At 38.0% G+C, this 15,073-nt stretch overlaps 1 protein-coding gene across 4 annotated transcripts; it reads left to right on the plus strand.

Moving 5' to 3' along the window:
• The first annotated feature begins 764 nt into the window (after positions 1 to 764).
• LOC123556376 (uncharacterized) lies at positions 765 to 12,223 on the plus strand. 4 transcript variants are annotated; one of them, XM_053551762.1, is made up of 10 exons: positions 765 to 1,152; positions 2,015 to 2,105; positions 3,248 to 3,338; positions 3,701 to 3,786; positions 4,800 to 4,973; positions 6,198 to 6,295; positions 6,778 to 6,914; positions 8,066 to 8,178; positions 8,601 to 8,752; positions 11,657 to 12,223. In XM_053551762.1, exons 1-10 carry the CDS (start codon positions 1,101 to 1,103, stop codon positions 11,869 to 11,871), a joined length of 1,209 nt encoding a protein of 402 aa, XP_053407737.1. In that variant the 5' UTR covers positions 765 to 1,100; the 3' UTR covers positions 11,872 to 12,223. The 4 variants fall into 4 exon arrangements, with proteins under 4 accessions (XP_053407737.1, XP_053407733.1, XP_053407740.1 ...); XM_053551758.1 differs by having other exon boundaries at positions 768 to 1,152; positions 6,775 to 6,914; XM_053551765.1 differs by lacking the exon at positions 3,701 to 3,786 and having other exon boundaries at positions 770 to 1,152; positions 6,775 to 6,914.
• The last annotated feature ends 2,850 nt before the right edge of the window (positions 12,224 to 15,073 follow it).

A 15,073-nucleotide genomic window follows, 5' to 3' on the forward strand; every position in this document is an offset into this window, starting at 1 on the left:
ATTGTTCAAACAAGTCAGTGCTTAATAAGCTAGCCTTATTCATTACTAAGGCTTTTAAACGAAGACAATCTAATATCAGAATTGAGATGGGTTAACTTAAATATAAAACTTTAATGCAATGTTATGTCAGAAGAATTTTGCATTATGTGTTTCTCGATATATAATCTGTTTTTGCTCTATATATGTTTTTACGCATGCTTGTGAATATTTATGTGTATGTATGTCGATGAGCTGTTTATGCTTAAGACTAATAAAATTTATGTTATGTTATGTTATGTTATGTTATTAAAACTTCATTCAAATCAAGTATATCCTTTAGCTAACCGCCCGCCTGTAAATACATCAGATAATGACCAAAGCTGTTAATTATCGATTTTTCCCCCGTGTTACAACAAGAACAACAATTTGTACGGAAATCAACGAATCCGTCCGGTAGCGATGATATTGGATTGTTGGATTTATTGATTTTTATGACAGGTAGATCTGTCCCGCTTTATCGGTTTAGTATGGTGGCTGATTTCTGCCATCTCGTTCTGGCGTGTTGGCGCGTTTGCAGGGCGCCAGAACGCCAGGACGCCAGGACGACAATTATACGCGCCAAGACGACAAACAAGGCATTTGTCGTTCTGGCGGGGGCGCCAACACGCTAAATTGAGAAGTTGTCGTCATGGCGTTCTGGCGTCTTGGCGCGTTTGCAGGGCGCCAACACGCCAACACGCCAGGACGACAAATTATACGCGCCAAGACGACAAAATTCATACTTGTCGTTTTGGCGCGTTCATTTGTCGTCTTGGCGTCTTGGCGTCTTGGCGCCCCCGCCAACGCGCCAACACGCCAAGACGACAAATGAACGCGCCAAGACGACATTTTCATACACGCCAGAACGACAGCACGACAGATACATTTGTCGTCCTGGCGCCTTCAAAATGGCGTGTTGGCGCGTATTATTTGTCGTTCTGGCGTCTTGGCGCCCTGCAAACGCGCCAAGACGCCAGAACGCCAGGACGACAAAAGTCCTATTTGTCGTTCTGGCGTGTTGGCGCCTTGGCGCCTTCCGCTAAGCATGCGTAGAAGTATTACACATATGCCGGTTTTCAATCATGGAGGATAATATTATATGGAGATCGTTACACGGTGAAATGCATGACGATAGTATCCTTTAGATAATGTCGTGTTATTCATATATATATAATAATATTGTAGATTTTAGCAGCAATTAGGCTAACTCTGTAATATTGTCAGGTATTAAAAAATTCGATGAAGCCGTAAACATAATAAGCATGCTTACGACTATATACATGTAAAATGATATATAAACTTCGCATTAATTGGTATACATGAATATATATCGATGGGACTATAGATGTAGCCCGTCCGTAAGTCCGTCCGTCTTCCAATCCGGACGTCCGTGACCGGCGTCCATCCGTCTGAAAAAAATCTCATTTGTTCGCAAGCTAGATAAATTAAACTTGCATGTGAATAAAGGATAAGGAGATGTGAAAATTGTTAAAGTTTAAGATTGTGAAACATATTTTATTTTAGTTTTTATTTATTTTTTTTTTCATTCAGACCAAAATGTGGTTGCTACGGCAACAAAACTTATATAATATAGGATCATGTATTTCTTGAAGAAAATCGGCACTGTAGATGTTCAACACAAACGACCTGGTCGTTAACTTCTCCGTTGCAGATATAGGCCAGCAACACATTTTGTCATTCATTTCGACCATTAATAATACATAGGAAAATGACACGTTTACAAGGATACTCTGTGAAAATTTCATCACAACAGTCATAAACATACTTGAATGCACATACTAACATTCTAAACGTGTATTATCTACAGTACTCCTGTTACTTTTTATACATGTGTTTATTTTATGAGGTAATTTAAGCAGGGGCATAGCCAGAGATCCGTTGTCCTGTCTGATGACATGCCCTTTGATAACTGTCCATTAATGAACATAATAAAACTTTATGCGATGCGCATTTGATTTTCTTTAACATATGGCAGAGTGTAATCTAATTCGTGATTATTTCTTTGCTGGGTACACGTACGATGAAATGATTATAATTCTGCATTGCTGCCATGGGATCAAAATCAGGTATGTAAATTTTATCTGGAAGCCTTTGATATGATAAAATGCAGCAGAACTGTACGTTCTAATATGCTTTATAATATTCTCCGTTTTAGTAATAATATAGAAACTGAAGTATGCTTATAAATAAACTTGTGTGAAAAGAAAACTATCACTATTTCGGATACATGTATGAAATCGCGAGTGCGAATTTGCGCCCTTAATTTCGATTGATTGTATATCGTGTTAAGTTCATCCATTTATTATCACAGGGGCTCAGCACGGTGGGGGGATGGTATACTATGGACTTTTGTGCAATTCTGACCATCCAGGAAGAAAAAAAATGTGGATGGTCAGAATTGCACAAAAGGCCATAGTATACCATCCCCCCACCGTGCTGAGCCCCTGTGTTTATTAGTATAGATTCTTACAAAATGTGTTTTCTTAGATTTTTAAAATCTAAAGTTGAAATAATTATGTTCACACAACGTCCGTCCATTGTGAATGAAGTCCTAAATTTAGTACCTATAGTCCTAGTATAAAACCTATATCATAAGTTAAAAATCATAAAACGTATATCATAAGTTAAAAATCATAAATTTTAGAGTGCGTTGAGACTTCTTACGACAGCATATTCATTTTATTTTTGGAAAGAAACATGAAAAGAAATTACACAAAACATATAAACCTGAACACAATTATATATGGTATAAAAAATATCCGCTATTTACAGTCCCTTAATGAATTTGGACCCAATTCTTTTCGTGCAGAACTAAATTGCGCGTTCATATTTCTTTCTTCACCCATTCTTAAAATTATTTCAGTAATTTAATGGCGTTACCGGGGAAATAATTCGGTGACCATATTTATCTGCTGGTAGAACCAGTACTTCCACACTGCAGATGTGGATCGAACCCGCGACCCCTAGATTGACAGTGCAGCGCTCTACCAACTGAACTAGACACAGCGATCCTGCTACCATATCACTTTTATGGCAATGTATTTATATTTTTATCTCATCGAGATGTACATTGTAATACTATGTTCATGTATATATTGGCTGTACATACCTTCGCCATGTGAAATATATTCCGTACGGTCCGAAATGGAAACATTTATTGCAAGATAACTTTCTCTGAGAAAAAAAAAACTTTATTGAATATTTCTAGCATTCGACAGCTGCACAGAGAGTTGCGCTCCCTGGGTCTTAGGCGCCATTCAACAACAGAGCGACGTCAGCGGGCGTTTCAGGCTGTTGAAGTAAGTGTTTTTTATATAAAATGCGTGTTCAAGTTTTACCCTACGGTGGCATAAAAATGGCATAAATTATTGATCTCGTGGCAAAGACTTATTACGTGGTCTAAACATCTCACGACTTAATAAGATGGGAAACGAGATAAATAAGTCGTGAGAATTTAAAAATAACAGACATCGAATTTTATAGTAATCAGATTTTTCCGAAAAAATGGTCATTTGCTTTTAAAATTTTGTTATAAAAGTTTAACAATATGAGGTGATAATTATAAAATTATGAAAAGGAAGTGCAAGTACATTTTATGGCATCCGAGAAGGTAGTTTTATTGTTTCCTGGGCTGTTTACTGGTAAATAAGGTGTATTTTAGTTGGAACTTCAAGGAAGTGGTTCGACATTTGGATATAGAAGTATGACTCGTCGTTTGGCTTCAGCACATGGGCTTGTTGTATCAAGGTAGGTTAAGCCAGTATCGTAAATAGCAGGCAAATTAATAAATTTAATTAGTTAATTAAACGATATAAAAAAAAAGTAGTCGCAACTTGACCGCGACGGTTGACCTTAGGCTGATTATTCATATCGATTATTTCATTATAGAAATCAACGGTGCTTAGGGTAGCCGTGTATATTTATATTTAATTAGTTTGTATACAGTGCAGTATCAAAGTATATATACTTACATTTGATCAGTTAAAACCTTCCAATACAATAATTTATATTTACTCAAATTCATATTTCCTTTTCTCGTGCAACTCGTGTTTTACCTACACTCCTTTTCAATAATAGGTTGTGCCTTATTATTCATTTTAATGCAAAGGTCAACCATCGGGGTCAAGTTGCGTCCACTATAAAACCGGTCGAGACGCTTCGTAAGCCTGTTTCTAAACTATTATTATAATAATATAATAAGTTGAATTTCGAGCACCAATTTATCGACAACACTCACATTGTTTAGATGATTTGATATATTAGTATAGCCAGAGAAAAGTAGTTTTAGACTGACATCCGCACCCGATCATGTCCGAACCTCCGCCCCGTCACCACCACCCAAATTTCGACCTAGTCGAGAATTGGACAGCAAATGGAAAACCAACTACATGATTTAAAAAATCAGATTAAAGCCATAATTAACTTCTTACTTCTTTGTAATGCATGAACCAAAGTTCATGTCTAATATTGGACCCTCTACCCCATTGCCTTTTAACATCCGGATAAATTTATCTGGCCTAAACAATGTTATGACAATATCACTTTTGCTGGAAAGAGCACTCTGTCGGAGAACGCCGGACTATCATTGGAGTTAGCCGTGGAGGGTTCGATCCTAGGTTCCTGCCAGTTCACAGTTAAGTGTCACAACATTGGTTACTGGTACATTATAATGTGTAATAGAGTGGTTTAAATTTGTATTATGTTTATTCATCATGTAAGATTCTAGGTAGCAGTGAACATTATTTTTTTGTGTTTTTTAGGCACACGGTGTCATCCATATTACAAACGCTCGACCCAGAAGCGGTAGCTAGAAGACGAAACCGAGTTATAGACCGAAGGACTTACATTAATAAAGGGCCAAATTTTCTAGTTCACATAGATGGCTACGATAAGCTCAAACGATATGGGTTTCCAATTCATGGAGCAATTGATGGGTACATGTACTTAATACCTTAATAGTATTTACTTAGATGTATAAAGGGAAATAACATTGTTACCGATACATAAGTTTTTATTCAAGCTAACTCTTTTATTTTATGCTAACTAATGAAATACTGCATTCTGTCAGTGAAATAAATTCCATATATGTCACTGGTTTAACACTGTCAGTGATATAGCTCCGCCCCCATTGTTGGAACTACATGTACTTTTATTGTACGAGTGTGGTGGAGAGAAAACATTTTACTCGAACATCGTATCAAAGGTGATCTAGAAAGATTGGAATTGATCTAAGAAAATGAATACCTACGTGTATATGTTTATTATGCCCCCCTCCCAATGAAAATGGGAGGGTATATTGTTTTGCAGATGGTCTGTCTGTCGGTCGGTATGTCGGTCTGTCAGTAGACCAATCGGTTTCCGGATGATAACTCAAGAATGCTTGGGTCTAAGGTCATGAACGTTGATAGGGAGGTTGGTCATGACCAGCAAATGACCCGTATTGATTTTGAGGTCAGTAGGTCAAAGGTCAAGGCCACAGTGATCAGGAACAGTTAAACCGTTTCCGGACGATAACTCAAGAACGCTTGGGCCTGTCTAGGATCATGGAAGTTGATAGGGGGGTTGGTCATGACCAGCATATGACACCTGTTGATTATGAGATCAGTAGGTCAATGGTCAAGGTCACAGTGTCCAGAACAGTTAAACCGTTTCCGGACGATAACTTGAGAACGCTTGGGCCTAGGATCACGAAACTTAAAAGGGAGGTTGACCAGGACCAGCAGATGACCCCTATTGATATACATAGTCCACCACACTTCCACTTGCAGATCAAGTGGGGGTGGGCATTTCGTGTTCTACTAGCTCTTGTTTTAAAAGAAAACGTTTCACAACCATTTTCTTGTTCAGCGGTCTGTACTTTTGCCTTCTTCTGGTAACATCTCTTTTACATGCATTTCTTTCTTATTTTTTGTTGTATTGAAGAATTTGTCTAAATTTGATAATAAATAAACATTGAAGAATAAAACCGATTTAAAATGAAAAACTAGCCCAAATCGCGCTCGTGAAAATATTTAAATCCGATGAGATATATTCCATATCCACTCAAAACAAACAAATATCCTCTATGGATACATCTGTTAGCTAATAAGTAATAACCCGGCTACACATTACTACTAAATCAATAATTTAGTAATTATATATACATTCCGTTTTTAAAGGTACTCACGTCGCATTCTATGGTTACATGTAGCAGTTTCGAACAACAACCCAAGCATTGTAGCAACATTCTTCCTGAAATACCTTTGTGATATTAATGGTTTGTATAAGTGTTTCATTTATTATTAAATTATTTGATTTTCTTTGTTTATGACTAGGCCATATCAAATCGTTTATCCGTTTAGCATCTGCTGACGGATTGTTTGGAGCATCCCTGCAAAATCTGTGTTTGTAATTATGTTTATTCACTCTTTTTTGTTTCCATTCCATCGTCTGTCAAGTATAAATTAAGAAATTCTGGTAATGAGGAGTAAATCTGTTTCGAATTTGTTCTGAAGCTTTCTTTTTGTTTTCCGGACGACAAACGAAGCAACGATTTGGTATGGCCTGATATCTTTTTTAATCAAAATCTTAATGCGTTGCAAAATAACTCTCTGTGTGTACGTTTGTGCGTGTTTGTGTGTGCGAGTGTGTGCGTGTGTCAGTCGGTCGATTTCTCGCATCAGTATTGTTTCGTTTTAGTTTCTTTCGTCGTTTTTCAATCATCATACATTATTCACATAGTCACTGTCATTTCAGCAGTTCCAAGGTGTGTACGTATGGACGGCGGCACTGAAAATATTTTGGTTGAAGACATCCAGAAGGCATTCAGGTGGGAGCATACGGATGATATGGCAGCAGAAAAAAGTGTAATTATAGGGTCATCGCATTCTAATCAGGTATTTGTAACCACGTTATGTGCTTACTGGTCATTCTTCTGTACAATGTCTTAAATTTTAAATCCCGACGGGTTATATAAATGATCTTTGTCCGTCTCTCATTGCGTCGTTCCTTCCGTCCGTCCAGATTTCGTGTCCGCTCTATATCTCTGACCGCCTTGGAGGATTTTTATGCAACTTTGGTTACGACTTGCAAAACCCATATGCTGGCGCAAGGCCAGAGTCAAATTTTACGGTAATAGGTTCTAACCACTGATTTCGTGTTCGTTGCGCATATCTCCTAATCGCTTTGAAGAATTTTCATGAACTTACATCATAGAGGCGACTTGCCAAACAAATGTTCCAGCCGCCCCGGCTCAAAGTCAAGGTCACCGTTCAATGTCAAAGTGTCTGCTTCACATTTCCTGAACGCCTTAAAGTTTTTATGGTACTTTTGTCAAATGTTCTCCTTATAGAGACTACATGCAGAACCCACGTTGCAGCAGCTCCGTGTCAAGGTCGAAGTCACAGTTTTAAGGGCAAAGGTTTAAATTCCTTGATGAATCTTTGTCCGTTGCATATCTCCTAGACGCAATGAAGGTTTTTCTTGATGCCTAGGTCAAACGTTCATAGAGACGACGTGCACATACATTCCAGCCGCGCCGGCACAAGGTCACAGTTAAAGGTGAAAGGTTTAAGCCCTGGTGTTTGTCTAGATGATGTGCAGAAATCACATTCCATCTGACAGGCGCCGACTCAAGGTCAAGGTAACAGGTTCGATCCCTGTCCGCACCATATCTCCTAAACGCCATGAATGATTTTCATAACAATTTAGTCAAATGTTCACCTCATCGAGACAAAGTGTCGCTACAGTGGCAATGTCAACATAACTTAGCTTTCAATTAATTAGTTCAAATATTTTCTTGAATGAGTTTCGAGAGCAATTAAACTAAGTTGTAAGAACTTGTTTCTCAATCGAGAATAAAGAAATTAGTATAATATAATTATGCGCTGAATCAGCAAACATATATTTTACACAAAAACGGAGACAATTAGTCTTATTTGAATGTATGTTAATTATTAATTTACATATAGACATTTTTAGTCTATTTCTTGTAATGTTTTTACAATATGGATTGATTTTAATCAAAAGTTGACATTACACATTTTAGCGTATAGAGCGATGGTGGCGTTCTGGAAGACAAGGCGGGTGTCAGTCCTGGATAGATTTGTTCGCAAGTATGGAAAGTGAAGGAATTTTCTCAACTGGTGACCCTTTACACGTGTAAATACTTTATTCTGTGTAATTTACTTTGTAGATCTGCATCAGGTCATCTGTCACATCATTTCAAATTAATGTACCTTTAATTATAGCGACATTTTTCACTAACAGTTCTATAAGTTTTAACAGTACATTAAATTTCATCTCTAGATAGTAACTATTCTAGACTAGTCACTAGTCTGATAAAATTACATAATTTGTAATTCTTATTCCAATAATATTTCATGAAATGTTTCTAGTCTGTTTTATAAGATCTTCTCTTATTGACTGGGGCAGTTTGAAATCGAAGCTGGATAGTCGACTGGCTTCTGAACACCTAACATTAAAAGATAGAAACATGATATTTCAGGGCCTGCTGGCCAGGCTATTACTATCCGTGTAAGCCACTTTTCAGATAATTTATGAATTTTGTTCTATTCATACAGAGAATGCATGCGTTTCTGCTTCATGGATCTGCTGCAACAAGATTTAGATAAAATCAGGATTGACTGGAATCAGCATACGATAAGGGAGAGCAGTGATGTTACGTCGCCCGGCGGAAAACCAGATCTTCTTTACCATTTGCCAAACTTATTTGGTAAGAACATCTGTATACATGTACCAAACACATCGAGATGCAGTTTTAAGTAAAATAACCGAGAAAGATCTGTTTGGCGTTTTCGTTTCTCAGCCATTACAGGAGAATATTTACAGCGAATTCGGTCCACGCCAACAATGTAAAGAACACACTTCGTATTCATAGACAAAACATACGCGTACATTACTTTAGTTATCATTAGGGGGTGAAATAATGGACTAGTACTGTCGTGTTTTAATCATTTCAGTATTTCATTACTGTAGTGTAACGCGGTTCAGAGAGGAAGAGTTTTCATTTTGAACCGAAGTAAAACTGGTCACAATTGCTGTCTGCTTGACAGACAGACTGATGAACGTACATACTTTTCAAGATTTTACACTTTAAAATAAAATTTCTTATTCTGTTTTCGAAAAATATAACTAGCTATACAAGAGTAGAGATAGATGGTAGATGACAGTAGAGAGAGATGGTAGATGACAGTAGAGAGAGATGGTAGATGACAGTAGAGAGAGATGGTAGATGACAGTAGAGAGAGATGGTAGAGGACTGTAGAGAGAGATGGTAGATGACAGTAGAGAGAGATGGTAGAGGACTGTAGAGAGAGATGGTAGATAACAGTAGAAAGATGGTAGATGACAGTAGAGATAGATGGTAGAGGACTGTAGAGATAGATGGTAGATGACAGTAGAGAGATGGTAGATGACAGTAGAGAGAGATGGTAGAGGACTGTAGAGAGAGATGGTAGATGACAGTAGAGATAGATGGTAGATGACAGTAGAGAGATGGTAGATGACAGTAGAGATAGATGGTAGATGACAGTAGAGAGATGGTAGATGACAGTAGAGAGAGATGGTAGATGACAGTAGAGAGAGATGGTAGATGACAGTAGAGAGAGATGGTAGAGGACTGTAGAGAGAGATGGTAGATGACAGTAGAGAGAGATGGTAGATGACAGTAGAGAGAGATGGTAGATGACAGTAGAGAGAGATGGTAGAGGACTGTAGAGAGAGATGGTAGATGACAGTAGAGAGAGATGGTAGAGGACTGTAGAGAGAGATGGTAGATGACAGTAGAGAGAGATGGTAGATGACAGTAGAGATAGATGGTAGATGACAGTAGAGAGAGATGGTAGATGACAGTAGAGATAGATGGTAGATGACAGTAGAGAGAGATGGTAGATGACAGTAGAGAGATGGTAGATGACAGTAGAGAGATGGTAGATGACAGTAGAGAGAGATGGTAGATGACAGTAGAGAGAGATGGTAGAGGACTGTAGAGAGAGATGGTAGATGACAGTAGAGAGAGATGGTAGATGACAGTAGAGAGAGATGGTAGAGGACTGTAGAGAGAGATGGTAGATGACAGTAGAGAGATGGTAGATGACAGTAGAGATAGATGGTAGATGACAGTAGAGAGATGGTAGATGACAGTAGAGAGAGATGGTAGATGACAGTAGAGAGAGATGGTAGAGGACTGTAGAGAGAGATGGTAGGTGACAGTAGAGAGAGATGGTAGAGGACTGTAGACAGAGATGGTAGATGACAGTAGAGAGATGGTAGATGACAGTAGAGATAGATGGTAGATGACAGTAGAGAGATGGTAGATGACAGTAGAGATAGATGGTAGATGACAGTAGAGAGAGATGGTAGAGGACTGTAGAGAGAGATGGTAGAGGACTGTAGAGAGATGGTAGATGACAGTAGAGAGAGATGGTAGATGACAGTAGAGAGAGATGGTAGATGACAGTAGAGAGAGATGGTAGATGACAGTAGAGAGAGATGGTAGATGACAGTAGAGAGAGATGGTAGATGACAGTAGAGATAGATGGTAGATGACAGTAGAGATAGATGGTAGATGACAGTAGAGAGAGATGGTAGATGACAGTAGAGAGAGATGGTAGATGACAGTAGAGAGAGATGGTAGATGACAGTAGAGATAGATGGTAGAGGACTGTAGAGAGAGATGGTAGATGACAGTAGAGATAGATGGTAGAGGACTGTAGAGAGAGATGGTAGATGACAGTAGAGATAGATGGTAGATGACAGTAGAGAGAGATGGTAGATGACAGTAGAGATAGATGGTAGATGACTGTAGAGAGAGATGGTAGATGACAGTAGAGAGAGATGGTAGATGACAGTAGAGAGAGATGGTAGAGGACTGTAGAGAGAGATGGTAGATAACAGTAGAGATAGATGGTAGATGACAGTAGAGAGAGATGGTAGATGACAGTAGAGATAGATGGTAGATGACAGTAGAGATAGATGGTAGAGGACTGTAGAGATAGATGGTAGATGACAGTAGAGAGAGATGGTAGATGACAGTAGAGAGAGATGGTAGATGACAGTAGAGAGAGATGGTAGATGACAGTAGAGAGAGATGGTAGAGGACTGTAGAGAGAGATGGTAGATGACAGTAGAGATAGATGGTAGAGGACTGTAGAGATAGATGGTAGATGACAGTAGAGAGAGATGGTAGATGACAGTAGAGAGAGATGGTAGATAACAGTAGAAAGATGGTAGATGACAGTAGAGATAGATGGTAGAGGACTGTAGAGATAGATGGTAGATGACAGTAGAGAGAGATGGTAGAGGACTGTAGAGAGAGATGGTAGAGGACTGTAGAGAGAGATGGTAGAGGACTGTAGAGATAGATGGTAGATGACAGTAGAGAGAGATGGTAGATGACAGTAGAGAGAGATGGTAGAGGACTGTAGAGAGAGATGGTAGATGACAGTAGAGAGAGATGGTAGATGACAGTAGAGAGATGGTAGATGACAGTAGAGAGAGATGGTAGAGGACTGTAGAGAGAGATGGTAGATGACAGTAGAGAGAGATGGTAGATGACAGTATTTTGGTTTATCCTTACATTGCATTGAGTTAACTGTTTCAGTGAACTTTTTTTCAGGGGCCATTGATTATAAAGTAGATGTAAATCCTACAGATGTGCAGAAGGTTGTGGCTGATTATGCTGTTCAAAAGTGGCAAGGCTGCGACATACAGTTTGAATGCCAGTTTAACAGGATTATGTTAGAAAAAAGACTAACGAAGCCGACTAATATTAATGAAGCTCTTTCACTGTTCGGACAACTTGTAGTCCTCGATATAACAGTTAACGGTTGACAAACTCGAACATTTTGGTGATGATCGTGCAAATTTTATATTACAATCCATTCATGTAGTTATGCAAATGTTCGTAAATAATTTAAGTTGCGGGATGAAGTTCAGATATAACAAAGTTGTGAAATAGATTATGCCTTTGGACGAACTGTTACACACTGCACTGTAATGCCGCAATAATATTGGCGGCGAATCTAAATTTACTGGACTCTGGTCAAAATGGTTTGTTATGATGTTTCAAAGTATGTAAATCGAGCACAGGCGACATTCAACGCTTTTAACTGAAGCCCAGCCGGGTATAATATATTGCCGGAAGTAAGACAGTGAGTGGAGATATAAATGATATTTCACCCCACTTGATTATCGTTTTTTTCTTATTGAGATAATTATATTTATAAACTATGGTGGCATACTTCTGCCACCTGATAAGCAAATAATTTACTAGTTAGTTATTTGGTTATCACATTAAAGAAACTAGTTAACTAGTTAATTATGTGGTTAACTAGTTAAGTATCGTCAAAAAATTTCATTCTAGATAAATATCTGAACACGAAATATTGTCTGATAGTGCCCACACTGTCACCACTTAACACTTTATCCTAGTTGTAACGTGATAACCGCATGACTAACCAGTTAATTGTGTGGTTAACAGGTGGCAGAAGTATGCCACCATAATAAACCAGTGATGAGCATTAAATACATGTTGGCCGTCCACTGATCACAACCTACCAGTAAACGAAGTTTGGGGAACTTGGGTTAAATTCTTCGAAATATTGATTAAAACTGTTTTGTTGTTCAAGGTCACCTTCACCTTGACTTACTGTCCCCGAAAACTGTAGGTTTAATCAATTACATCAGAACTATCTGGCCAACATATCTTCTCGGGTCCTGGACCCCAAGCGTTCTCGACAGAATGAGTGGAAACGAGTGTAACGCTGACAATAACAATACTATCACTGCTGCTTGATAATTGATGATGATGCGCATGCGTGAAATATGGCGGACGTATTTTGAATTCAATAAAAAATAAGCCAATTTCAAACAATTACAACTTCGACTGACAATAAAACTAGTCGGAAAATTATCTTTGGAATATCTTTTCATTGTGCTAATGGTTGGATTATTTGAAAGTGCTGTTTTGGATTTAGTTATTGTGAATGGGTTCTTCAAAAAATTCGAAGGCGAAAAAGCGGACTAAATCGCAAGCTTCACCTGAATCGGTGAGTTCGATTTCTGATAAACGACCGAATTTGAATGGTTCACAAAAACAAAAATCTAGCCAAGCAGAAAAAGTTAAAATGGCATCACAGTCGCCTCCACAAACATTTCTGTCACAGATACCCCCGTATCCTGGTGCAGGTCAAGGACAATATTATGCACCTGTTCAACACTCGTATATGAATACCCCAGCATCCCCCAACCAGTTGTCTCAGACACCTCTACAATTTAACTTTCAACAGTCTGTGCTTGAAAAATTGGAAGCTTTAGATAAGCGTTTGTACAAATTAGACAATATTGAAAAACAGATGTCTTCTCTATCAAACCAAATGTCTAGCATGGATCTGCGAGTAACGTCTTTGGAGTCTAAGGTGAACGATTGTCATGTAAAATTAACTGAAATTGAGGTTAGTAGGGCATACGATGCACAAACCTGTGACGAATTACGACAGAAACAAGCGGTTATTGAAAAACAGCTGAGCGACGATAAGTGCCGCAAGCAACAAATTTCTGATGACATTCATAAATTGAAATACGAAAATGACCGGCTGAACGAGGAAGTGATTGATCTACAAGCACGGTCAATGCGTGACAATCTTTTGTTTTTCGATTTTGATGAATGCCAGACCGCTGAAGAGAGAAAATCAGAAAATTGTGCAACCAAAATACATGACTTTTGTAGAGACTCATTAAAAATAGAAAACCCTGAAGAAAACATTAAAATAGATAGGGTACACCGTCTCGGAAAATATGTTCATGGCAAAAAACGCCCTATAATTGTTAAATTTCATAATCCACCAGATAAATACACTGTCAAACAAAAAGTGTTCGAGAATAAGGAGACCACTCAACATAAAGTGAGCGATCAGCACCCCAAAATCATCCAGGAGAGACGAAAACAGTTAATCCCCGAAATGATCAAAGCGAGGAATGCGGGAAAGCGTGCAAGTTTGAATGGAGATAAACTGTATATCGATGGTCGAATGTACTCTGTAGATTCGCTACCAATCAAAGAGCTGCAAAATCTGCCGGCGGGTGTTACCGCGTCTGCTTAGGGAATTGAAAAGAAACAGTTATCTTTTTTAGTGTGGAATATCCAGGGTATTTCTTCCAAATTGACTGATGATGATTTTTTAAATTTTGTTTCCGAGTATGATATTCTCTTGCTAACTGAAACTTGGAACGCAAAATCATCTAACATCAAAATTGAAGGGTTTGATTATTTTAATTGTCCACGTAACAAAAGTAATCGTAAAGCTAGGCGGAATAGCGGCGGGGTCGTTGTTTATTTTAAGAATTATTTATTGAATAAGCTGGAACTAGTTAATGTAAATTTAAAGGGCATAGTATGGTTTAAACTGAAAAAAGATTATTTCAATTTCAGAAATGATATTTTCATTTGTACAAGTTATATTCCGCCGGAAGATTCCAATTTGTATAAAAATGTGAATTCTGAGCTTTTTGAATTTGATTTTTTCGAGAGTATAAGTAATGATATAAGAAAATACAGTGATAAAGGTGATGTTTATTTAACGGGTGATCTGAACTCGAGAACAGGTGAAAAAGCGGATTATGTGGAACAATTAAACTTAGATCGTTACGTAAACTTGCCATTTTCCGAGGAACACGTGGGTGATACATCTGCACGGCATAACTACGATAAACATATAAATGGTTTTGGTAACAGATTACTGACACTCTGTAAAGAGAATAATGTTCATATTGCGAATGGTCGCCTGGAAGAGGGTAAATGTACATACCACGCTATACACAGAAATAAGCCTGTTGCTAGCACTGTAGATTATGTCATTACAAATTACAGTAATTTTAATTCTTTACCTGAAATGTATATACATGATTTAACTGAGTTTTCGGATCATTGTCCGATAATTTTCACTATGAATTATGACAGTAATATTGTTCATAGTTGCCGATCTTCTAAAGTTGACAAGATAATATGGAATTCATCTGACTTGACTACTTTTCA

The sequence above is a fragment of the Mercenaria mercenaria genome, chromosome 1 (genome assembly GCF_021730395.1).
Source record: "Mercenaria mercenaria strain notata chromosome 1, MADL_Memer_1, whole genome shotgun sequence".
In the NCBI taxonomy this organism is placed as follows: domain Eukaryota; kingdom Metazoa; phylum Mollusca; class Bivalvia; order Venerida; family Veneridae; genus Mercenaria; species Mercenaria mercenaria.

Excerpts from the sequence above, each read along its gene's own strand:
- LOC123556376 (XM_053551758.1), top strand. The coding sequence starts at position 1,101 with ATGGAGGATAATATTATATGGAGATCGTTACACGGTGAAATGCATGAC. Across the intron at positions 2,106-3,247 it reads TGCCATGGGATCAAAATCAG|CATTCGACAGCTGCACAGAG; the intron begins GTATGTAAATTT and ends GAATATTTCTAG. Across the intron at positions 6,296-6,774 it reads ATACCTTTGTGATATTAATG|CAGTTCCAAGGTGTGTACGT; the intron begins GTTTGTATAAGT and ends CTGTCATTTCAG.